The 24,724-nt window shown below is 42.5% G+C and overlaps 1 protein-coding gene across 6 annotated transcripts; it reads right to left on the bottom strand.

Moving 5' to 3' along the window:
* Positions 1-5,786: 5,786 nt before the first annotated feature.
* LOC110491098 (myelin transcription factor 1) lies at positions 5,787-22,868 on the bottom strand. 6 transcript variants are annotated; one of them, XM_036947234.2, is made up of 23 exons: positions 22,790-22,868; positions 17,119-17,213; positions 16,899-16,953; positions 16,707-16,737; positions 16,391-16,456; positions 15,636-15,874; positions 14,395-15,462; positions 14,164-14,283; positions 13,960-14,050; positions 13,729-13,854; positions 13,306-13,520; positions 10,955-11,163; positions 10,452-10,670; positions 9,980-10,134; positions 9,695-9,757; positions 9,313-9,381; positions 8,828-8,890; positions 8,629-8,712; positions 8,239-8,463; positions 7,751-7,842; positions 7,398-7,501; positions 7,099-7,242; positions 5,787-6,958 (listed from the first exon to the last, which is right to left on the bottom strand). In XM_036947234.2, the coding sequence occupies exons 1-23, from the start codon at positions 22,818-22,820 to the stop codon at positions 6,815-6,817; spliced, it is 3,708 nt and encodes a 1,235-aa protein (XP_036803129.2). In that variant the 5' UTR covers positions 22,821-22,868; the 3' UTR covers positions 5,787-6,814. The 6 variants fall into 6 exon arrangements, with proteins under 6 accessions (XP_036803129.2, XP_036803130.2, XP_036803134.2 ...); XM_036947235.2 differs by having other exon boundaries at positions 16,391-16,453; XM_036947239.2 differs by lacking the exon at positions 22,790-22,868 and adding an exon at positions 20,292-20,609 and having other exon boundaries at positions 16,391-16,453.
* Between the last annotated feature and the right edge of the window lie 1,856 nt (positions 22,869-24,724).

The raw sequence follows: 24,724 nt of genomic DNA, 5'->3' as shown, positions 1-24,724 counted from the left end.
AGACACACCAAACATGTTTAAGAAGGTGCTCTGGTCAGATGAAACCAAAATTGAACTTTTTGGCAACAATGCAAAACGTTATGTTTGGCGTAAAAGCAACACAGCTGAACACACTATCCCCACTGTCAAACATGGTGGTGGCAGCATCATGGTTTGGGCCTGCTTTTCTTCAGCAGGGACAGGGAAGATGGTTAAAATTGATGGGAAGATGGATGGAGCCAAATACAGGACCATTCTGGAAGAAAATCTGATGGAGTCTGCAAAAGACCTGAGACTGGGACGGAGATTTGTCTTCCAACAAGACAATGATCCAAAACATAAAGCAAAATCTACAATGGAATGGTTCAAAAATAAACATATCCATGTGTTAGAATGGCCAAGTCAAAGTCCAGACCTGAATCCAATCGAGAATCTGTGGAAAGAACTGAAAACTGCTGTTCACAAATGCTCTACATCCAACCTCACTGAGCTCGAGCTGTTTTGCAAGGAGGAATGGGAAAAAATGTCAGTCTCTCGATGTGCAAAACTGATAGAGACATACCCCAAGCGACTTACAGCTGTAATCGCACCAAAAGGTGGCGCTACAAAGTATTAACTTAAGGGGGCTGAATAATTTTGCACGCCCAATTTTTCAGTTTTTGATTTGTTAAAAAAGTTTGAAATATCCAATAAATGTCATTCCACTTCATGATTGTGTCCCACTTGTTGTTGATTCTTCACAAAAAAATACAGTTTTATATCTTTATGTTTGAAGCCTGAAATGTGGCAAAAGGTCGCAAAGTTCAAGGGGGCCGAATACTTTCGCAAGGCACTGTATATTTGTTTTTTGTTGTTGTTATTTGTATATATATATATGTGTTATCATTGTCTGTTTGTATACTTGTATGTATACTATTTTTTCTGCTATAAAAAAAGTATATTATTTATATATATATATATATATATATATATATATAATATACTATTTTTTTTATAGCAGAAAAAATAGTATACATACAAGTATACAAACAGACAATGATAACATATGCTAGGGGGTACAACAAATGACAGATTATACAAAGACCTTAAAAGATGCACACATATTGATTGTTTTAACAGCTTTCTTATTAGAATAATGTAGAATGGTCTTAATGTACTGCTCGATTTCCTTACAGAAAACAGAGTGTTTTTTTTTTTTAATTGAATTTACATTTATGAATATGACATTTTGCCATTATCACAATTAGATTTGAGGTCAAATTGTTTTTCTTTATCCTTTTTATAGTTAAGGAAACCGAGCAGCAAATTCACCCATAAAAAAACTAAAATCATCAAGAATATTAACAATTATTAAGCTATTAATATCTTGCCATCATTTCTTTACATGTAGACAATGCCAAAATCAATGCAAAACTTTTTCTGGATTCTCAACACAAAAAGCATTGTTAATGTTAATGCATTTTGAGTTCCTTCATGATTCGCAGGGTAATACTTATGGACCATTCTGAAAGAGACCTCTTTGACCTTGTTAACAAGCAGGTATTTGTGTGGTAATAACCAGACTTTTTTCCCCAACAGATATATATGTCTGTTCTCACCATTTCAATAGCTGCATTTCACAACCTGTGAAAACCTTTGGTGGTAAAAAGACTATCTTGCTGTAACTGTTGCTTTGAGTTATAGAGGGCTATCGTGGTGGTGTGTCCATTAAAACACAGATGGTGGTTTGCGGTTCAATGGGCTGTTGCCCGGTTTATTATTTCAATTGAATTGAAGATGAGAGATTTAAGGATGTGATGGTTAACAAGGATATAAAAACATACATGCATAAAGCAAACAAATTTATCAAACAGTAAATGTTCTCAATAAAATTATAGTATAAATTAAGAAACAAGAACAAACTTACTTTGTCATAAACGCATCCAAAATACACAATATTACAAGAGAAAATGTGTCTTGTAACAAAACACTGAAACTGAAATAGTACGGTCTGCCAAACTAATTCTTCTTCTTCTTTGGGACTAGATTGGCGGATCACATCCAACTTAAAGGTGCATACACTGCCACCTACTATGCTAAAGTGAGGCCAGTCACGGCGTACCTACATTAAATTATCTTAATTATTCCTGTTCCTAAAAATAAAATAAACAGTGCAACACCAACTAACCCTACATCTATATACACCACTATTTCATAAAAATATAAATCACCACCCCATTAACTCTTCTCCAGTAAAATATAATTGAACCAGATACTTCTCTGCAGTTGCCATCTACACTCAATAAAACCCCACTACCCCGTTCCACTACTTTGACCATATCTGCCCCTGCCAACAGCCTGGGAGGATGGGACACAAATAACTGATTGGCTGAGAGAAATTGATGATAAAAACATTGTGGAGGCTGTTTTGTTAAACTTCAGTGTGACATTATCGATCATAGTCTTCTGCTGGAAAAACGTATATGCTTTATGGCTTTACACAACCTGCTACATTGTAGATAAAGAGTTACCTGTCTAACAGAACACAGAGGGTGTTCTTTAATGGAAGCCTCAAAATAATCCAGGTAGAATCAGCAATTCCCCAGGGCAGCTGTCTAGGCCCCTTACTTTTTTCAATCTTTACTAATGACCTGCCACTTGCTCCGAGTAAAGCCAGTGTGTCTATATATACGGTTGACTCAACACTATACACGTCAGCTACTACAGTGACTGCAACACTTAAAGAGCTGCATTTCATTTCAGAATGGGTGGCAAGGAATGTTAGTCCTAAATATTTCTAAAACTAAAAGCATTCACTAAACCCTAAACCTCAGCTAAATCTTGTAATTTATAATGTGTAAATAGAGCAAGTTGAGGTGACTAAACTTATTGGAGTAACCCTGGATTGTAAACTGTCATGGTCAAAACATATTGATACAACAGTAGCTAAGATGGGGAGAAGTCTGTCCATAATAAAGTTCTGCTCTGCCTTTTTAACATCACTATCAACAAGGCCGGTCCTACAGGGCCTAGTTTTATTGCACCTGGACTACTGTTCAGTCGTGGTCAGGTGCCACAAAAAGGGACTTAGGAAAATTGCAATTGGCTGAGAACAGGGCAGCAAAGCTGGTCCTTGGATGTGCACAGAGAGCAAATATTAATAATATGCATGTCAATCTCTCATGGCTCAAAGTGGAGGCGAGATTGACTTCATCACTACTTGTATTTATGAGAGGAATTGATATGTTGAATGCTGTTTGAACTACTGGCGCACAGCTTGGACACCCATGCATACTCCACAAGATATGCCACTAGAGGTCTCTTCACAATCCCCAAATACAGAACAGACTATGGGAGGCGCACAGTACTACATAGAGCCATGACTGCGTGGAACTCTATTCCACATCAAGTAACTGATGCAAGCAGTAAAATTCGATTTTAAAACATAAAAATACACCTTATGGAACAGTGGGGACTGTGAAGCAACACAAACATAGGCACAGACTGTCACGCCCTGACCATAGTTTACTTTGTATTTTCTATGTTTTGATTGGTCAGGGTGTGATCTGAGTGGGCATTCTATGTTACATGTCTAGTTTGTCTAGTTCTATGTTCGGCCTGATATGGTTCTCAATCAGAGGCAGGTGTTTGTCATTGTCTCTGATTGGGAACCATATTTAGGTAGCCTGGGTTTCACTGTGTGTTTGTGGGTGATTGTTCCTGTCTATGTGTTTTTCACCAGATAGGCTGTTTTAGGTTTTCGTTACGTTCATCACGTTCTTTATTTTGTAGTGTTTGCATTGATTCGTGTTTTACGTTTGTTCATTAAAACATGGATCGCAATCTACACGCTGCATTTTGGTCCGACTCTCCGTCTCATAAAGAAAACCGTTACACAGACACATGCATACACACACACGTATACATGGATCTTGTATTGTAGATATGTGGTAGTGGTGGAGTGGGGGCCTGAGGGAACACAGTGTGTTGTGAATGTATTGTAATGTTTTTTAAATGGTATAAACTGCCTTAATTTTGCTGGACCCCGGGAAGGGTAGCTGCTGCCTTGGAAGCAGCTAATGAGGATTCATAATGAATACAAATACAAATACACCACGCCTCAACTCACCCTGTAACGCAGGGGTGTGCAACTCCGGTCCTCGAGGGCCTGATTGGTGGCACACTTTTTCTCCATCCCTGTGAAACACAGCTAATTAATCAAATCGCATTCTAAACTGAAGATCCTGATTAGGTGATTATTGGAGTCAGGTGTGTTAGCTGTAGCTGGTGCAAAACTGTGACACCAATCAGGCCCTCGAGGACTGGAATTGCCCACCCCTGCTGTAACGCTTCTGAAGTTAAATCTCATCTACCCAAATACTTCTCTGCAACTGCCACCACAACATCTATTTTCTGTGATTTACTTTCCATTTCTGCGGTACAGTTGATAACCATTACTATGAACTCTAAGATGCCAACCTTACTGAAAAATAACTCACACGTTACCCTATCCCTCTGTACTGGCTCAAATCTACTTCTCACTGGGATCCTCTCAGGATCCTTCACCTTTGACCCATCCATCATTAGACTCCTCCATTTTCTTCACTGCCCCAGCATATGACACCCTCTGCACTACTCTGACTCTGGCCACTTCTATCTGCCTCTCTCGCAGCTGACACTTCCGATCCCCAGCAACATGATCACCCCTACAATTGAAACACACACAACTTTATCCTCCGAACCTTCACAATCCTCTGTCCTATGGTTGCCTCCACACTTCCCACATCTTGGAATCTCCCTCCTCCATACTGCTGCAACATGACCATAAACGTTGCACCTGAAACAGCACAGTGGATTCGGTACAAAAGCTCTAACAGGATAATTGATGTATCCTAACATGACTTTGTCTGGTAGACTGACTCAAAATGACTGACAACGACTCCTCTATCTCACCATGCTCCCAACCGGGTCTGCGTCGCACCAAATGGTGGGCATCACAAACACCAGGAATTTTCAATTGCTCCACACATAACTCAGAAACCACTCTTTTCAATACAAAGTCTTTGTTTCCAACCGTGTAACTAAAATCCTGGACCACACATCACCTCAGGACTGGAGGTATGTTGACACACAGATCAACCCAGCAGATGACATCCCCAGAGGAAAGATTCTGGCTTGTCGGCTCCACACAGGTTGAATCATGGCCCTCCATTCCTTCCCCTACCCCCTAATCAGTGGCCAAAGACTCCCTCTGTAGCACCACTGGAGTAACTATCAGAGTTGAGAAAAACACTGTGACTCCGCTGCCAGACGCCACTCACTTCAATACCTGGAATGAACTGATTGAAGCCATTTACTAGTCCATCAACTAAACTCCCCCTCAAAACTCTGGTTCTACAGCTATTGACGGTTCTCAATGTGAGATCCTGCTCCTCCAGCACTCCCAGAGAAATTGCTTCCCAGAAGACCTCCATACACTGGAAAGTGGTAAAGTAGTCCCTTTGAAAAGCCGCCTCCAAAACCTCTCTCCTGAATTGGACAAGTCTACAGGTCTCATTCGAGTTGGGAGCATTCTCCGGAGAGCTGAGACTCTGGAACCAGAACCGGTGCACCCAGCAGTGCTGGATCCGAAGAACGCAATCACTCGCCTCATCAAACACTATGACAAGCTTTCCCATCCTGGTGCCAATAGGTTATTTGCTGATATCCACTGACATTTCTAGGTTCTGAAGGGACGTCAACAAAATATCTGTAGCCATAAACAATATTCATACACTTTCACAATAATTACGCATAATTATCATGAAATATTCCATGATGCTTAGTTATGTTAGCACAGGTTTTCCTTTATTTCAAAATCAACATATGGGCAAAGACTAATCCATACACAGCCATCATCACTAACACGTGACATAGACAATACAAAATAAATATACATCAACATCTCCATTCACTTTGTTCTTCATTATCAAATAAATATTAAATACGTTCATATTTTTCCTAGTACATTGCAAAGGTGTCTCAAAATACTTTATGGAAATAAAAGAAATGATATAAACAAAAATCCAACTCTTTAAAAAATTATCAAAACTTGTCGGTTACAAAATATTTGCACTTAAAAAAGATCCCAGTATTTCAAATAAATAAGATATATAAAACAATTTATAGTTGATATTTTAAAATATTTCCTCTTTTTCAACAATGCAGAGGATAAACAAGTCCTCTCAGTTGCTGTTTAAAAATGTCTTCAGTGTCATTTTGTTTGTAAAAATAAATAAGTCAATAAATAAATGCTGAATAAATAAGCAAAATTAACACAACATGAATAAATAATATATTAAACAGACTCAAATTCATACACAACAATAATAATGAAACCACAAACTATTCCTGGAAGTGCAATATCTATGCCCATAAATACTATCAACATTACTCAATAGGGTTGGAACACAAGTACACTATTTTGGAGCGTATGTTATGATGGGGTATTTGAGCCAGTATACTGCATTCTTAGTCTGTTCTGTACAATTAAAGTGGATGTATTTTTTTATTATACCCCTCGTAAGGTTCCCAAACACCCACACCAACACAGTTTACTTCAATGCGCACAAAAAACACTTGTGTGTCCATTGATCCTGTTAACCTTCATGCAAACAGGGAGGGGAGCAACATGAAATGGACAACATATTTTCTCCAAAACAAATAAGAGAAAAAACAAGTATATATTCCAAAAGCAAGGGATGATTATTTATGGTTGTTGGGTTTTGTATACCCAGACACCATGTCACCATGCCTCCTCTACCCTCTTCTACCTCCCTTTCGTATGTTCCATTATGTCTCACCACACCTTTAGAGACTACACTTCGATGCCTTTTACTGCTTGGTTGATGGACTCCAACAGAGCGCGGTTCTCCGGGTTTTGGTAGCAATCTTTATTGGAGAACATATGGGTCAAGGTGTCCACGTAATTATCGAAGTTCTGGTCCGACATAGGTTCCTGCTGAAGTAAACACAAGTAACACTTTAAAGACAAGTTGTATGCGTTAATTTGTAAGCGAGTGCCGTTGCATTTGTGGAGAGTATGTGGGTGTGCGTGAGTGCATGCATGCTCTGAGTGATCCATCCCTATGTGTAACTCACCATGTGTGGCAGCCGGATGTTGGACAGGCTGCGGATCAGAGCTTGGCTCAGGCCAGACAGCTCCATGTACAGGGCATCGTTCCTCTCCTCGATCTGCTTGTTTTCCTCCTCCATACTCTTCAGGTTCTTCTCCATGGATGAGATCTGGAGCAGAGAACCATCAATCAATCAACCACAGTTCTTCAGTCAGCCACAAACCAGTCAGAAACACTTTTTATACAATCTGTTTTTTATTTTGAATTGGGAATGTATGGTCGGGACAGTATTTAGTGGGTATTGTTAACAAGTGTCAGACTCACCTGTGTGTGCAGGTTCATCATATCATCCTCCATCTCTGAGTTGGACTCACTCAGTTCACCGATCTCTTTGTTCAGCTGCTTGATATCTTCATCATTATCCAGAACTGGGGAAATGAAGCAACCAGTAACAACCAATAAAACAACTAGAAACAGTCAAACATAATTGAAGATCATCCCGTTTTACTGATGTATTGTTGACTTGACCCACTCATAATGTTGGGACAAATCCTAACTTCCACTGAAATCAATGCATGACTAAGTGAAAATTTGAGTTAAGTGGAAATGACGATTTTCCCTGTTGTGCAGAAACTGTCAGATGAAACATTTAAGGTACTGTGTATCCCCAGACTTACCATCGCTGGCCTTGAACTTTGCTGTAATGTACTCGTCTCCAGGGAACCTGGTTCTCTTCTTATTAGCGGAGGCTCTGGGACAACCAGAGAGACTAGGAGCAACAGAAGACGAAAAGAGAGATGAGGCTAGTGATGGAGCACTGCTAGAATAGGGCCAGTTAGTTTAGTTCATTTTAATATGCCAATCAGTTTTTTGTCCAATATGTTTTGCTGTGCTTTAAAAACCTGACTAGATGTAAAAATCTATCGAATGAAATGAAATCATAAAATAAACAAACTCAATAATAACCTAGAATAGGTTCATTATATTTCAGGTTTAGGCCCAGCTTTGTGTAAAGTGTTTGCACGAACCCCGCCAAAAAACAATTGAATTTGATTGAGTTGTACAGGTCTTCCAGTGAAACTTTGAGTGGGTGAACCATGTCCTCTCCTCTTCGTCTACCACCATTTCGGCTGCGCCCCTGTCCGCCCATGAAGCCAGGTAATACCTGCGGTGTGTGAGGAAGCTGCCGTTGGCGTGTCCTGATCCATCACAGCCGGGGGTGGGACAGGTGGGGCCCTCCGTCTTGAAGGCCTTCCAGGAGAAAGGAGAACCGTTGAGGAGCCCCTCCTTCTGACGCCGCGCTGCCAGCGGGCACCCATAGGCACTACGGTGGGTGGCATACTTCCCACTGATGTGGCCCAGGCTGTCACAGCCGGGCACTGGGCATCTACTAATGGAGGGGGGAAAGCCAGGGACGACAGGGAATGAGAGGGTAAAGGATAGAAAGAGCGAGACAGAGGAAAGCAATCAGTAATAGTTTGAAAACTCGAGGCCCGAATAAAGGGTGGTCGTTTGTGTGGATGGTAAAGAAAAGGAAGGTTTGTCGTGGACCAACCTTAAAAGCTCAGGGTCTTCCTTGTCATCCTTGGTGGGTGTTGTCTTGACGGCACCTTTCTTAGCACGGGGGCATCCGGACAAACTGACAGAGACGTAGAGAGAAATTTGAATAAAGTCCTTTTTAGATTATCCTCCAGTTGGATTTTCTAGGATTACATTTTTTTTTTAAACAAAAGCAATAAATTATCTGTGCATACCTTCTATGGGAGGCGTAGTTTCCAGTGATGTGACCTGATCCATCGCATTCAGGGGTCGGACACCTGGGAGTCAACCAGAGAGAAGTCAGGTCAGCATAGCACTGCATGTGATATTCATATTTGTTGCAAATGTAGAGATGATATGAAAGCGCTTTGTCATAAAAGTAGCTAACACTTTCACTATGGGATAGAGTTTGTTTGATACAGATCGCAGCAGAGGGAAAACACATTGTAGTGACAATACAAAGGGTTCAGTCATGTCAGTATAAAGTAGGGTTAGAACAGGGATAGGAAACTCTGGTCAAGGGGGTCCGCAGTGTGTGAAGGTTTTTATTCCAGCCCAGCACTAACACACCTAATTAAAATCCTTGATGTCAGACAACAATGAAGTTTTTAGGTGTGTTGGAGCTGAACTGGAACCATTGCCTGCACACATGCCTGGGTCAGAAAGAAGGAAGGAAGGGGTAATACAAGCACAGACATACTTCAGTTCAGCAGAGTGGGCAGCCATGAGGGTCCGAAGAGACTTATCAGCAAGAGGACAGCCTGACAGACTAGAAAATATGGAAAATATATATATAGACAGAGTATATTGTGTAGTCATTTAATAAGGGCAGAATAAAGGGAAGATCTCGATCACAATCATAACAATGAATATTGTTTACAGGACTCATAGTAGCACATGATAAGAGCAATAGAGTATAGTAATTATTGAAAGTTCACGATTTTTTATACAGATGTGTAGATTAGTTGACATTCAGTGTCAGTGCCTGAAAAACACTATGAATGCAGCTGTAAGACGTACAATGTGAATCAGCGCTACCGACTGCATTGGTTGTAATGCAGGGGAGTAGGGCTGTGTCATACCTCCGATGTGAAGCGTAGTTTCCAGTGATGTGCCCACTGCCATCACAACCTGGGGTGGGACATCTGGAGATTATTGGGAATGATTAGAAATTCATTAATGAATTCATTCAAAAACATGAGGTTGGATGGCAGTACTACTTTGAACTGAATTCTATATAATGGTGATGTGTCAGCCTTGATATTAGAGTACTGGGTAGAGAGACATAGATAATTAAAATGTAGGTTATTTTTTACTTATAACGTTGTTATGAATGCTGGATTGAAGTTATTTTAGAGTATTCTTACAGTAGAACCTCTTTTTTGCAGTCTTTGGGTGAGAACTGGACCTTGAAGCTGGACGTGGTGACCTCGCCTGGGTACTTCCTGTCCTCCATGCTCTCCTGGGTGATGTCATCATCTTCTGCGTCAGAGGAGGTGTAGGAGTGGGCCACATAGTCCATCTGGCAGAAGGTCAAACAAACACAGGTAAGGATGGAGATTATAGTTTATCATTTAATCCACCCTTTATTCAAACCAGGATGTCCCATTAAGGAAAAAAGGTATTTTACAAAGTACATCTGGCAAAGATGACAGCTCCAGTATAAAAAAAATCATGCAATCAGAACATAATCACACAAGTCTCACCTTGCCATATTTCCAATTCTCGTGTATCACTGGAAGCTGAGGCTAGAACACACACTAACCTCTCTCAAGACTATTACATTATCATAATTCCAATGGTTTGGTGTTAGTCGCAGACTTGGCATAAAGCAGTTACCTCATCCTGCTCCTCATTCTCTTTGGGACAGTTTGGCTTAGTGAAGTCCAGAGGCCCCTCCAACTCCTCCTGTAGGTGGCCCTGGGACGAGGGAACGTCTCCCGGGTGCTGCGAGGAGGAGGAAGAGCAGGGGTCTGGTGATTGCATCCCTTCCATCTTGATGGGCTTCTTCATGCTCAGGTCCAGTGTCCCATTCTCATCCACTTCAATATCTATGTCCTGAAGGTACAAGGACTATGTTAGTGTGTGTGTGTGTGTGTGTGTGTGTGTGTGTGTGTGTGTGTGTGTGTGTGTGTGTGTGTGTGTGTGTGTGTGTGTGTGTGTGTGTGTGTGTATAGGTGTGTGTATAGGTGTGTGTGTGTGTATAGGTGCGTGTGTGTGTGCGTGTGTGGGTAGTAATACAGTGTGTCTAATAAATAATTTCAAGAGGGAAGAATATATTCTTTATAAAGTCAACCACAAATAGGCTAGGCTGGGCTGAGCTGGGTAGCAGAGAGGCCTACCTTGCCAGCTGGGTCCTGCTGTTTGGTGCGAAGGTTCTCTGGACTCTCCCAGCAGCGTGTGGACAAGTTCAGAATGGCAGTGGCAGCCATGTGAGCAGCCTCGGCATCATGGGTGTAATCGTAGCCACTGGAGGACGAGGAGGAACTGCTCTTTGCATATCCTCCCGAGAAGCTATGGCCCGGGGACGTGGCCTTAGGGAATGGTTTAGCTGTAGAGGAGAGAGAGGGTGGGTGTGTGCAAATTAGAATTTACCTTCACAGTATAACACGCACCAAGCCGCCATTACAGTTCTCCTATAACCAGCAGGGTCGTGATCCTAGACTACCAACCAATTTCTCTCAGGAATACTGATGTGAAACGAAAAAGTTATGTTTTGTTAGTTAAAGGGACAGTTCACCCAAATTACAAAATGACATTCATTTCCTTACCCTGTAAGCAATCTATGGGCAAGGTAAGACAGCAATAAATGCCATAGTTTAGTTTCCCTGGCACTGTTTTCACATGCTAACGTTTAAGGAAGTCATGAGACTTATGTTTGCATTTTTCATGCATCATGTTCAACTCATCTATAAGTGACTTTGTTGAGCTTCAAAATCAATTGGGGGAGATACTTTACACCCAAACAGCTTCAGACCTATATCTATCCTACCCTGCCTTTCTAAGATCTTCAAACAGATTACCAACCATTTTGAATCCCGCCGTACCTTCTCCGCTATGCAATCAGGTTTCAGAGCTGGTCATGGGTGCACCTCAGCCACGCTCAAGGTCCTAAACGATATCATAACCGCCATCGATAAGAGACATTACTGTGCAGCCGTATTCATTGACCTGGCTAAAGCTTTCGACTCTGTCGATTACAACATTCTTATTGCAGATACAACAGCCTTGGATTCTCAAATGATTGCCTCGCCTGGTTCACCAACTACTTCTCTGATAGAGTTCAGTGTGTCAAATCGGAGGGCCTGTTCTCCGGACCTCTGACAGTCTCTATGGGGGTGCCACAGGGTTCAATTCTCGGGCCGACTCTCTTCTCTGTATACACCAATGATGTCGCTCTTGCTGCTGGTGATTCTGTGATCCACCTCTACGCAGACGACACCATTCTGTATACATCTGGCCCTTCTTTGGACACTGTGTTAACTAACCTCCAGACGAGCTTCAATGCCATACAACACTCCTTCTGTGGCCTCCAACTGCTCTTAAATGCAAGTAAGACTAAATCATGCTCTTCAACCGATCGCTGCACGCACCCGCCCGCCCATCCAGCATCACTACTCTGGACGGTTCTGACTTAGAATATGTGGACAACTACAAATACCTAGGTGTCTGGTTAAACTGTAAACTATCCTTCCAGACTCACATTAATCATCTCCAATCCAAAATTAAATCTAGAATCGGCTTCCTATTTCGCAACAAAGCCTCCTTCACTCACGCTGCCAAACATACCCTTGTAAAAAGGACCATCCTACCGATCCTTGACTTCGGCGATGTCATTCACAAAATAGCCTCCAACACTCTACTCAGCAAATATCACAGTGCCATCTGTTTTGTCACCAAAGCCCCATTTACTACCCACCACTGCGAGCTGTACGGTCTCGTTGGCTGGCCCTCGCTTCATACTCGTCGCCAAACCCACTGGCTCCAAGACATCTACAAGTCTCTGCTAGGTAAAGCCCCGCCTTATCTCAGCTCACTAGTCACCATAGCAGCACCCACTCGTAGCACGCGCTCCAGCAGGTATATCTCACTGGTCACCCCATAGTCAATTCCTCCTTTGGCCGCCTCTCCTTCCAGTTCTCTGCTGCCAATGACTGGAACGAACTGCAAAAATCACTGAAGTTGGAGACTCTTATCTCCCTCACTAGCTTTAAGCACCAGCTGTCAGAGCAGCTCACAGATCACTGCACCTGTACATAGCCCATCTGTAAATAGCCCATCTGTAAATAGCCCATCCAACTACCTCATCCCCATACTGTATTTATTTATTTATCTTGCTCCTTTGCACCCCAGTATCTCTACTTGCACATTCATCTTCTGCACATTCTACCATTCCAGTGTTTAATTGCTATATTGTAATCACTTCGCCACCATGGCCTATTTATTGCCTTACCTCCCTTATCCTACTTCATTTGCACATGCTGTATATAGACTTTTAAAAATAAAACAAATAAAATAAAATAAATGCTAATATCGGTCTCATGACTTGAATAAGAATGTGGAAAAGGTGCCAGGGAAACAAACCAGAGTATGAATTGCTGTGATACCTTGTCCATAGAATGCTTACAGGGTAGAAAAAACTATGTCATTTTGGTTTCCAACAGAAATTCAACAAATGCCAAGATCATCTTACATTTGAAGGCTTTGGGTGAGGTTTGACTGGTGGCGGGTATCTTTGGAACCAGCAAAGGCTTCCCAAACACCTGGACGTCGAAGCTTGCATAGTCGAAGGAAACCTTGGAGTATTTCTCCAGCTCTTTGGCCAGGTTGGCACGGGGTGTGGCAGGCACCATGTTGGGTCTGTAGCCGTACTGAGGGATCTCCAGCTGCTTCACAAAACACATAGGTCTGTAGGAGAGAGAGAGAGAGAGAGAGAGAGAGAGAGAGAGAGAGAGAGAGAGAGAGAGAGAGAAGGTGAAAGGTAAGAGACAGAGGTGGTAAAACAGTCAGAACATTTTGTATAAGAGAAGGGGTAAAAGATTAGTAAAATGCATCAGATGGACAGCTATTGTCGTAAGTGGAAATATGGAGAAAGGGAGGACCAGAGAGGGCTCACCTGAGAACTCTGTCTGAATGGGGACTCCCAGTTGGGGGCTCACTGACTGAAGGCTGGGGGTGACTGGGGGTGACATGGCCCCCCTTGGAGAGTTTCTCTGCAGCTGCTATGGGACAACCGGAAAGACTGAGAGGGACAAAGAGAGATAGTGAAAATGTATACATTTTCTCATAGAATTCCACCGGAAATAGAAGGTCAATGTCAGGTTGTAATTGTTGGACAGTATAATACCTGCGGTGTGTGTTGCGATTGCTGTTTACGTGACCCTGGCCTATGCATCCTGGAGTTGGACACTTCAGCACGTTCTCATGCATGGCCAGTACTAGGGAGAGATAGAGAGATATAAGAATGTGTGTCAATTGTTCAAAGGAGTACGTGTAATGTTCCGCTGTTAGAACTTTGGTATTAGAGTGTCAGTGCTCTGCTAGTACTCACTCTCAGGTGGGATCCTATCTTTGTGAGGGCACCCAGAGAGGCTGCGGTGGTGGGGGTACAGCCCAGTCACATGGCCTGTCCCATCACACCCAGGGGTAGGGCATTTCACCTCCTTCTTTTCTGGATAGGAAGGGGAGAGATGTTGAGTGAGCAAAATCCCTAACAATTGGAACATGATTCTGATTCTATGGCGGGTTAAAAGATATCCTGATAAAGCATAAACTGTCCTACCTTTGCTGTGGTGTCCTCTGTGTCGCATGGCTTGGTCCATGGCTTTGCTGGCCCTGTCGTCGGGGCTGTGGTAGTGCTGGTGCTCTGGAGACTGTTGGTCGACGTGCGGCCCTCTAACCTGCTCGGCCTTCAGGGCGATGGCTTGCTCCAGCAGTCCCAAGTTCCCCCGGGTCATATCCCAGGTCTCTGAGTCATCTGTCACACCCGAACCCTGTGAGAGACAGTCATCTTCCTCCTCCTCTTCCTCTTCCTCTTCCTCTTCCTCAGATCGTATCTCAATGACCACTGTGGTAGGTGGGGCTTTGTGAGAGTTGTGGTCCTCTTCTTCCACCTCCCCTGCTTCTGTTTCCTCCTCTTCTTCCTCCTCCTCTTCTTCCTCCTCCTCTTCCTCCTCTTCAGTCAACGGGGAACCAATCTTTACCTCCCCCGCTGCCACTTCTGTATCCTCACATTCCTGAGCAGGGTTACTAGGGGCAAGAGGGATGGCAGGCTCCATGTAGACCACCTCATCCTCCTCTTCCTCCTTTTCTTCCTCTACCTCCTCTTCCTCCTCTTCCACCTCCTCCTTCTCTTCCTCCTCCTCCTCCTTTTCCTCTCCCTTCTTCTCTTTTTCCTCATCTCCCTCCTCTTTTGCCGGATGCCTGCTATAGTCGCCACTGGAATACTGGTGATCTGAGATCTCCTGACTCACAAATTGCCTCTCCTCCTCTTTCTCTTCCTCCCCTCCTCCCTCCTCCTCCTCCTCTCCTACCTCCTCCTTTTGCTTCTCCTCACTCTCTGCTCTCCCTGTTTCATTGTCGCCTTTGGGATGCTCTATTGTTCTGTGTGCATCAACTGTATCCTCATCTTCCTCATCCTCCTCCTCAGCGGCCTGTATCTCTGCCACTACTTGCACCTCCTCTTTGTGTCTGTCTGCCACTGCCTCTGCTTCTGCCTCTGTGGAAGCTTGCTGTTGGGTTGTGGTGGCTGTGTCCTTCTGCGAAGTCCCTGCTTCAGGTGCAGCTATGGTGTCAGACTCGACAGACGTCTCTTTCTCTGTGTCTTCGGGTATCACCTGTGAGCAATCGGCTGTGTACAGTGCAGAGTTGATAGGTTATTGCTAAATAATGAGCTCTCCCTGTATTTGTCTTTCCATCAATACTTACTTTAGTATCATTATCAATCTGTACCACTGCAATAGCCAATAGCAATCCATGATAAATGTGATATATTCCTTGGATTCTGGTCTTCTCTTGACTCACCTTTCATGGACATGGCTGGGTTTGGCATTTTGCTATTTTCCTTCTCTTTCTGCTCCTCCTCCTCTGACTCCTCCCCCTCCTTATGCTCTGCCTCACTGGCGGCGTCACTGTCTGCTGTGTTGAAGCCCTCGTCCATGGCCAACTTCAGGGGCAGGGTCTTTTTCTTGGGGGCGGGTTGATTCTCTTCTGCCTCCGCCTCCACAAGTTTCCTCTTCTTCACTATTGGGCATCCAAGAATGCTATGGGTGCAAGGTGAGGAGATGGGTGTTAAAGTCTTACTCCAGTCTCCTTTTCATCTCATTTAACACCTGATTTACTTAACAAAAGGCACATCTCAATAGATGGTCCAGGTATCCTCATGACATGGCGCAAGTGGGGGAAGGAGCCTTTCCTCTTTGGTTCTCTACTGTTCCTTGAGCAAGGAGGGTGGCCGATGACATCGCAAAGTCACCATCAGACCAATGCCCTACTCCTTGAAGTTTGCAGTTGTCTAAAAAACACTATTTTGCTCAAAACATATTTTTTTACCCTTTAGTGTATGTACTGTATTTATACATGGGATATTGTTTTTCAACAGGTAAAGTTAAAAAATCACTGGAGAACTGGAGAACGAAGTACCCTTAATACCACTATATGTGGTATTTTTAATGGAGCTTTTTCTCAATTTAATAGTATTTTGTATTTAAGAAACGGTGTTAGCAGAGGAACTTGAGAGCTAAGAGTTGTTGGTGGTTAGTCTAGTTAGTATATCATACCTTCTGTGGCGTGAATATCTCCCAATGACATGGCCTGAACCATCGCACCCGGGGGTGGGGCAGCTACTTAGTGATACAAACAGAAAACAAACATTTGTTTTATTAATTTTGCACAATGAATACGTTCAAACTTTGTATGTGCTTTTCAGTTCATCACCAGCCTAGTTTATTTGCTCTGAATCTCTGCATGCTCGGGTTTTAGTGCACCCAACCAGTCTAAAGCCATATTGTATTTTTCAGGACTACATGTATACAGTAATAAGACAACTGTGTGGCTGGATTCAATACAGTAGCAGAAAAAAACCTATTCTCTCACCTTAACTCTGCTCCCACGAGTTCAACGGGTACTGGGGAATAAAAAGACAGAGAGAGAACATCATAAGACACACACTTATCCTAAATACACGACAAAGGAAGCCGTTTCAATTAGTGTGTGTGACTGTGTGGCTGCGTGCGGTGGCTGCGTGCGTGCCTACTGTACGTGCATGTGTGTTTGGCCCCAGCTCACCTCTGATGCCTTTTGAGCGGGTCCGGGTTCTCGTTTCTGCTGTGTCCTGACTCATCTGAAACACACAGAGTGTCATGACACTGCACTTACTATCTGTCTCTCTTTCTCTTTTTCACACACACACACACACACACACACACACACACACACACACACACACACACACACATACACACACACACACACACACACACAAACACACACACACACAGCTTCTCACTTTGATTCGAAGGCTCCTCTTGGTCTCACAGAATCTGCTTATTCTGTCTCCTCGTGTCCACCTCTGGTTCAGCAGCTGCCCTCTGAACTCATGTTCTATTGGAGATGAGAGACAAAGGACACAGTCAAGGTTATACAACAACAGCATACAGCATACATCAGGGTTGGGCAAACATTTTGGCTCGAGAGGCCCATTGGGATTTCGAAATTCAATGGAGGGTCGCACAGAGGCCTAGATATTGGAACATTGCTGTGGGGACTTATTTCCATTCAGCCACAAAAGCATTAGTGAGGTCGGGCACTGATGTTGTGCGATTAGGCCTGGCTTGCAGTCGGTGTTCCAATTCATCCCAAAGGTGTTCAATGCTGTTGAGGTCAGGGCTCTGTGCAGGCCAGTCAAGTTCTTCCACACCGATCTCGACAAACCATTTCTGTATGGACCTCGCTTTGTGCATGGGGACATTGTCATGCTGAAACAGGAAAGGGCCTTCCCCAAACTGTTGTCACAAAGTTGGAAGCATAGAATTGTCTAGAATGTCATTGTATGGTGTGGCATTAAGATTTCCCTTTCTTGGAACTAAGTGGCCTAGCCTGAACTATAAAAAAAAGCCCCAGACGATTATTCCTCTTCCACCAAACTTTACAGTTGGCACTATGCATTCGGGCAGGTAGCGTTCTCTCCACCAAACCAAGATTCGTCCACTGGACAGCAAGATGGTGAAGCGTGATTAATCACTCCAGAGAATGCGTTTCCACTGCTCCAGAGTCCAATGGCGGCAAACTATACCGCACTCCAGCAGATGATTGGCATTGAGCATAGTGATCTTAGGCTTGTGTGCGGCTGCTCGGCCATGGAAACCCATTTCATGAAGCTCCTGACAAACAATTATTGTGCTGACGTGTATGACGATGCCATATTGACAGTCACTGGGCTCCTCACTGAGCTCCTCAGTAAGGCCATTCTACTGCCAGTGTTTGTCTATGGAGATTGCATGGCTGTGTGCTAGATGTTATACACCTGCCAGCAACCGGTGTGGCTGAAATAGAAGAATCCACTAATTTGAAGGGGTATCCACATACTTTTGTATATATTGTGTACATACTTAGACAGGCCTATACTGGTGACTTCCTAACCTAACCTTCCTTCCTAACCTATTAGGGATACTGTGTGACATGCTTTATTTTTTCTGTGTATGGCAATTTCATTCCATTACATAATGTAATATTAATTGTTGGTGTTCTTATCCGTTGTTCTTATTATTTGTGTACAAAATGTTCTAAAAAGATTAAACACAAAACGATCCTTGAAGGGCACCCCTAGAAAATCATCACATGTTCAATCTGGACAGAGCTACAGGTAAAAACGGTGGATGGTTGATAACAGGGTGATAAATAACCATGACTGTTATTGCAAACACAACAAGCTCCCCATACACAATAGGGCTGTGTGGTTGGGATTCTCCCAGAGAATTAGAAGAGAACAATACAGTAGGCCGAAAAGTACAGAAGGCCTGCCCATGTGCTATCACTAGCGCTGTTAAATCAATGACATTACACTGTTCCAAGATCATGTTGCGTTAAACATGCAGCAATGTGCAAAAAAATATGTATCATATAGCATTTTAGGCATACCTATGATTAGGCCTACTTTGCCTATATAGTTGGACGTTATAACCGGTGGTGATTATATTGTTTGAGGAATAGCTTTTAATGAACCAGACAGTTAATCAGTATATACTAAAATATTAAACTGCATTTACAACAGAAATGCAACTAGCCTACCCAAAGCCTCCTCCTTGACCATGTTAGCCTATTTTTCATCTCTCTTGCACATAATGGAATTAGAACTAAAGGCCTAGAGTAGGACACATTTGAATACATTTAAATTATTTATGAATATGTGTTTAAAGAGAAAGAAAATGGCTTCGTGGCTTTGTTTATCGGCCTTGCACAAAAACACCACGGTGCTGTCCATGGTGCTGCTAACACGACCTCACACACTCCGCTATGACACAACGTCTTCAAGTTAATCGGTCTTGCTTTAGTGAGAGAGAGCCTTCAAATATCAAGTTTGGGTGTGTTTTTCTAGTGCTATTATAATAATAAGGTCGTTGTAATGGCACTCTTAGCGCACATAGCCCCGGGAGATGGTGACATTTGAGGGGCACATGATCATCGGCTCTCGGATATGTAGCTCCACCTCCCCCAGTTTCCTACTGACACATTTTACAGTCATTGACTACAAACACGAGCCCCTGCGAGCCGAGTAGGAAAGCACAGGCAAACAGCACAGGCAAAGCAGCAGTAGGCCCATTGCAAAGCCACTTTGTAACCAAATAACATGCCGGTTTAGGCCTTGATCATCGATTGAACATCCACACACAGAAATATAAAGACAAAAAACATACACGAGATAAGGACAAGAAAAGTAGGCTACATTGCACGTATAAAGGCATATGCCTCTCCGGATTGCAAAACCACAAAATGACTTTCACAATAGAACCCTAAACCGAAACAAATATGCCTAGTGGTTCAAATATTATTTTATATTATCACCCCGGTAGTCTACTTTTCTATAGGCTCTTCGCAATGGAAAGAAAGGATGAACCATCAAATACAATTACATGGCTATGTACAATGCCACACAATAGGCCTGCAGCGTTCAAACTTATCAACATTAGGTCTATATGCCTCTTTTCTCGAAGTTTCAGAAACCCTAAGCAACACGAAGTCCGATACAAATCTCACATTAATGTTTTTACAAACTGTGAACAATATAGCTTATCTGAAACTCATATAAAAACGATCAACGTTTTTTTAAAGGTGACTATCAAAAGAGTTCGTCATTCGTCCGAAATGACATTCTCTGGCCGTTTGGATGACTTTTGGATTACCAAAAGAGAACTGTGTGTTCTGTTGGTTCATGCCATACATCTATAGTACTGAAGGTTGTGTGAAATAAGATACAATTATGTTCTATATGAATTAGCATCCTAAAGAGACTGCATCTTTAAGAATTAAGACCGGGACATCCATTAGGCGATGGAAACCAACAGCAATGGATGTTCGCGAAAAGATAATAAATATGTTTACAATCTGATTTCAAATACATTTGAGGAACACACGCATTTAACTATACTACAGAATTTGAAACCATAATATGATTATAAATACCATTATTGAATGGCTCTGGTTGCTTCGTTGTTTTCAAGTAGGTAAGGCGGGCCTCCTGAATCCTATTTCAACAACTTCTTCTCAGCGTTGAATACTACCTCCACAATATCCCCGCAACTCTTTCATTGACCGTTAGAGACATCAAACATAATCCGGAGCTCAGTGCTCTTCCACCAGTCTTCAGTTTACAAAAGCGGCATTACTCCAACTTTAAATGTAGAATAGCCTACTCCAAAATCCATAAGCAAAAAAACATGGCTTCATTTGCCTTTGTCAGCGAGAACAGGCCTACGTAATATTGCCTTACCTTTCGCTCATGGGTCATTGTTCACCCCTCCCCCCATGCTCTGACATCACCATAGCAAAGCCCACAACATAGCAAAGCCCACAATCTAAGAGGTGGCTTCGGGTACTCCGGTATTTTTTTTTAGATCAGTTGTCATGCTGCAGCATCAATCATAATTTGTTGTAGTCTACACCCTCCATCAGCATCAGTATCAAGGTAAATCTAAGCACCGTAAAAATATTTTGAAGATTTCAGTAGCCCGGGTGGTGCGTGCCTTAGTTTCAGCACCATGGACAGTAGCTAGAGCGTTCTGCTAAAACTGCGGTCCATAAACATACTGTAACGTTGGTCCTTATAGATGTGGTAAATACTCTCAGAGCTAAATATAAACAATTTTCCAATTCACACCGATTTAAATTCCTTCAAAGTTAACTTAAATACCGATATTTTTTTTTTAAGAAAAAAACTATCGATTGCATGGTGTCTGTTACAGGCACAAAAACTGAAACATTGGTGTCAAGGCAAAAAAAAGCCCTCTCAGAGGGAACTAGTTTTTCTTGGCATTACTCCGCAAAATATGATTAGGCCTATAGCCTGAGCGCCTCTGGACAATGTAGTAGTAACCCTACAGTGTTTATTTAACCAGGCAAGTCAGTTTAGAACAAATTCTAATATACAATTACGGCCTACCCCGAACGACGCTAGCCCAATTGTGCGCCGCCCTATGGGACTCCCAATCATGGCTGGTTGTGATACAGCCTGGAATCGAACCAGGGTCTGTAGTGACCCCTCTAGCTCTGAGATACAGTGCCTGCGCCACTCGGGAGCCCAATAAGTATCTTTGCCTATATTTGTTCTCTACTGATTTTGTTTTGATGAAAATCAAATAATGTTACATAAAAAAATCTACTTTAGAACAATGTATTGTTTAAATAGAGTAGGCTAATGAATGATAATATAATCACGAATATATAGATTATGACCATAATCTAGGTCTAATCACAAATCATGAAGCCTATACCTATACACATTTGGAAAACCAATCAATAAACAAAACGAATATGCTATTAGTAGTTTTATAGTAGTTAACACTTTTGAATGCGTGTAAATAAATGCTTTTACTTATTGGGCATATAAAGTACCCTAGTAGGCCTAGTTTATACCCCTCAAACGTCCGGTTGTAAATATGGTGAAAGAATTAACAACATTTTGGCACTGTTAAAGCTGGATAAACTTCAAAAGAGTTTTGCATATTTAAAGTCTCAACTCCTCTTCGGTTACCAGCTGGGGCCTTTTTCTCCCTCATCTCAGTCACGTTTTAAAGCCCCAGTGCAGATGGACAGCCCTGCTCTGGAATACAATCAGCGTCGGGTCTGCTATGACTGGGACATGCTGTATAAATATTACATGGTGGGTGACCGACGAAAGGGTAGGCTGCTCTCTCGACTCCCCAAAAACAGATGGACCAATCTGACAGACTCCCCCACCCCGCACAAAAATGTTTAATACGCCTGCAGCCTGACGTCTCCTATACAGAGTTAAGAGCCACTAATCCCTGAGGGGACAAAACTTTCCTTTGTCTAACAAAGTGTCTGAACAGAGTGTGAGTTCAGGAAATCTTTGGTCAGCACAAAGGGCCTTGTGTGGTTAGGATTCAACATTGTTTTTCTGTTAATATATATTCGGCCATATACTAAAAAACTTTTCATAAACAGCTGAACGGCTAAAAGGCCCAGAAAATGCAGCAACTGGGCACAGTCTACAAATCAACCTTTTTTATAGGTTGTCGACAAGCTTATAGCTTCCGTACATTTTGGGTTAAATTTAGACATTGTGTAAATATAGTTGATGAGTTTTTGTTAATGAAATACGAAGAAGTCACATTAACATAATTATAGTATGTTTAAAAAATGTTGACGCCACCTGTGAGTGTTTTGTAGTGGGTGGAAGATGCTTCTTTCTCATCACAAAAGCCAATGCAAATATTTATACTTTCTTTACGATGAATAGGCTACTGTGTTTTTAAATTACTTTGAATAGAGAACATGCAATTTTAGGCTACTACAGAAGAGCAGGCAAGGCCTGTCCTAACAGTCTAAAAAGTGACAGATGCGTAGATCGTCACACCTGCTCTTAACCATAGTTCAGTTAGCCATCAACACATTGCTTGCTGAAGAGAGAGCGAGAAACAGATGATAAATAGGTGACTCACCTAAAAAAGTTTTACACAGCTTCATCTTCATCTTTGCTGTGACTTTTCCCCTTGCACACCGCTTCCAAACACAGCAACTTTACTTCATACTAAGCAAAGTTGGGTAGAGAAACTTACGAGTCGGGAAGGGGGGTATTATTGGGCAGCTGTCGATTTGAACCAATCAGAGGCCACCGGTCCTTTTATTGTTTCCAAAAACAGCCAATGAGAGCGCCGCACACTCTTAGCGTTCCAAAACAATGCATTTGAAAGGGAACACAAAGGGGTCGCGGTATCCCTAGTAAGTCACAAGTGAAATTAAACTTTTTCCCGGCTCTCTCATTGCAACTCCTCAAAGATGCTTGAGCTTTCAAAGTGTCTCTGAAAGGAAGCTTTCATTTCTTAGAATATACCTCCCTCAGAATCTCATCAGCAGGTGAAGGGAAGGCATACCCTACCAATTTCCCATAATATGTAATGAAACGAATTATATAATACTGAAGTAGTGTGTACAAATGCACAATCAGATGAATTTAGTCAATACAATTATGTTAGTAGCACTTTTTAGAATAGCATGCAATAAAGTGGTTATAACATAGCAATAGTGTGGAAGCAAGTTATAGGCCTATTATGCCTACTCATAGGCTAATGAAAACTCAGATAGCCTATACCCTTAATTTCAGTGTAATTACGTTCTTCTTTCAGGCTATTACACCACATTTGTTGTGCTATAGTACAGCAACATGCTACAGTAAGGTTGTGTTCTGTCAGAAAGGGATGCCAAACCCCGATCACTGAGTTCTAGTCAAGGCTTGACAGGTCTATCAATCAGTTAGTTACAAATCAATGAAGGACGTTTCTCAGACACATGCTTACCATTTGACACACTGTAGCATGACTGTCATCTACAAATGCCATCTCTCTCTCTTACTTGCTTCCCATTCTCTCATTGTGTTCAACTCTCTCCACTCACGTCTGTCTGTCTGTCTGTCTGTCTGTCTGTCTGTCTGTCTGTCTGTCTGTCTGTCTGTCTGTCTGTCTGTCCCTGTGTCTCTGTTAGTCTGGCCCTTCTCCTCTCCCTGTGAATGGTGCTCTGTAACTTTATGGTTCACCATATGTCCTCGTCCTATGAGTGGAGACTGTGCACCTCCATAGACCCCTATGACAGATGGCCTGCAGATATTGATGACCCCCCCCCCCCCTTTCTGACAGCGCTTCTGGTTGTCGTAAAGGTATTCTGCAGGCTCAAACTTTTGAGAGTTGAGACGTATGGCTGAGACCTGATTATGATTACCGTGAAATGTACTTTTTTCGATTTGGTGTTTTTCACGTGGTTTTCATCAAAATAAACTGTATTTTGTAGTGTTTGCATCAGTAGTTGTTTTTTAAAATCTGATGCTGTATGGGCCTACGGATGGGAGCTGTGAGGAGGCCTACTGACGGATGGCCAAGTCTTGCTGCACTGCACACACGCACACACACGTACCCCCTGCCCCCTGCACACTAAGAGCCTGATTATAATAACAAAGGCTGCTCACACTTTGGGGAGGAGCCAGCGGGATGATTTCCAGGCCATTGGCTGCTTAATGAGGACTCTGTGTATATGTGCGTGTGTGTGTGTCTGCGTGTGTGTGTCTGCGTGTGTGTGTTTGTGTGTGAATAGTGAAAAAAAGGCTCTTTGCCACAGCTGTCACTCTTCAGTGTAATATCACTCTAGTCTGTCTAAAGTTAGTGTGAAAAGATCGACTGCATCAATATCCCTGGATCATTTCAATAATTATTTGAAGCTCAAATACAAAAAAGACACATTTCAGTATTTTCAAGTACATTTTGCTGGAATTGTTTGTGTACAGCGATCTATGAAGTGACTCAAAGTTGCAAGACTGAAGTTACAAAGAGGGATAGCTTAAAAAGGTATGGTGTGGTAAACACAAACCGAACTTCAGATAATCATTT

Source organism: Oncorhynchus mykiss, chromosome 16, assembly GCF_057628025.1.
Source record: "Oncorhynchus mykiss isolate SJ-2025 chromosome 16, ASM5762802v1, whole genome shotgun sequence".
NCBI classification, from domain to species: Eukaryota; Metazoa; Chordata; class Actinopteri; order Salmoniformes; family Salmonidae; genus Oncorhynchus; species Oncorhynchus mykiss.
The sequence above is the reverse complement of the archived record's forward strand: the minus strand, read 5'-3'. Positions and strand labels throughout refer to the sequence as shown.

Coding starts and splice junctions, on each gene's coding strand:
- LOC110491098 (XM_036947234.2), bottom strand. CDS start 22,820: ATGAAGATGAAGCTGTGTAAAACTTTTTTAG. Junction 15,875..16,390: donor AGATATTCACGCCACAGAAG/GTATGATATACT, acceptor TTGCACCCATAG/CATTCTTGGATGCCCAATAG. Junction 9,758..9,979: donor TGCAAAAAAGAGGTTCTACT/GTAAGAATACTC, acceptor AATAATCTCCAG/ATGTCCCACCCCAGGTTGTG.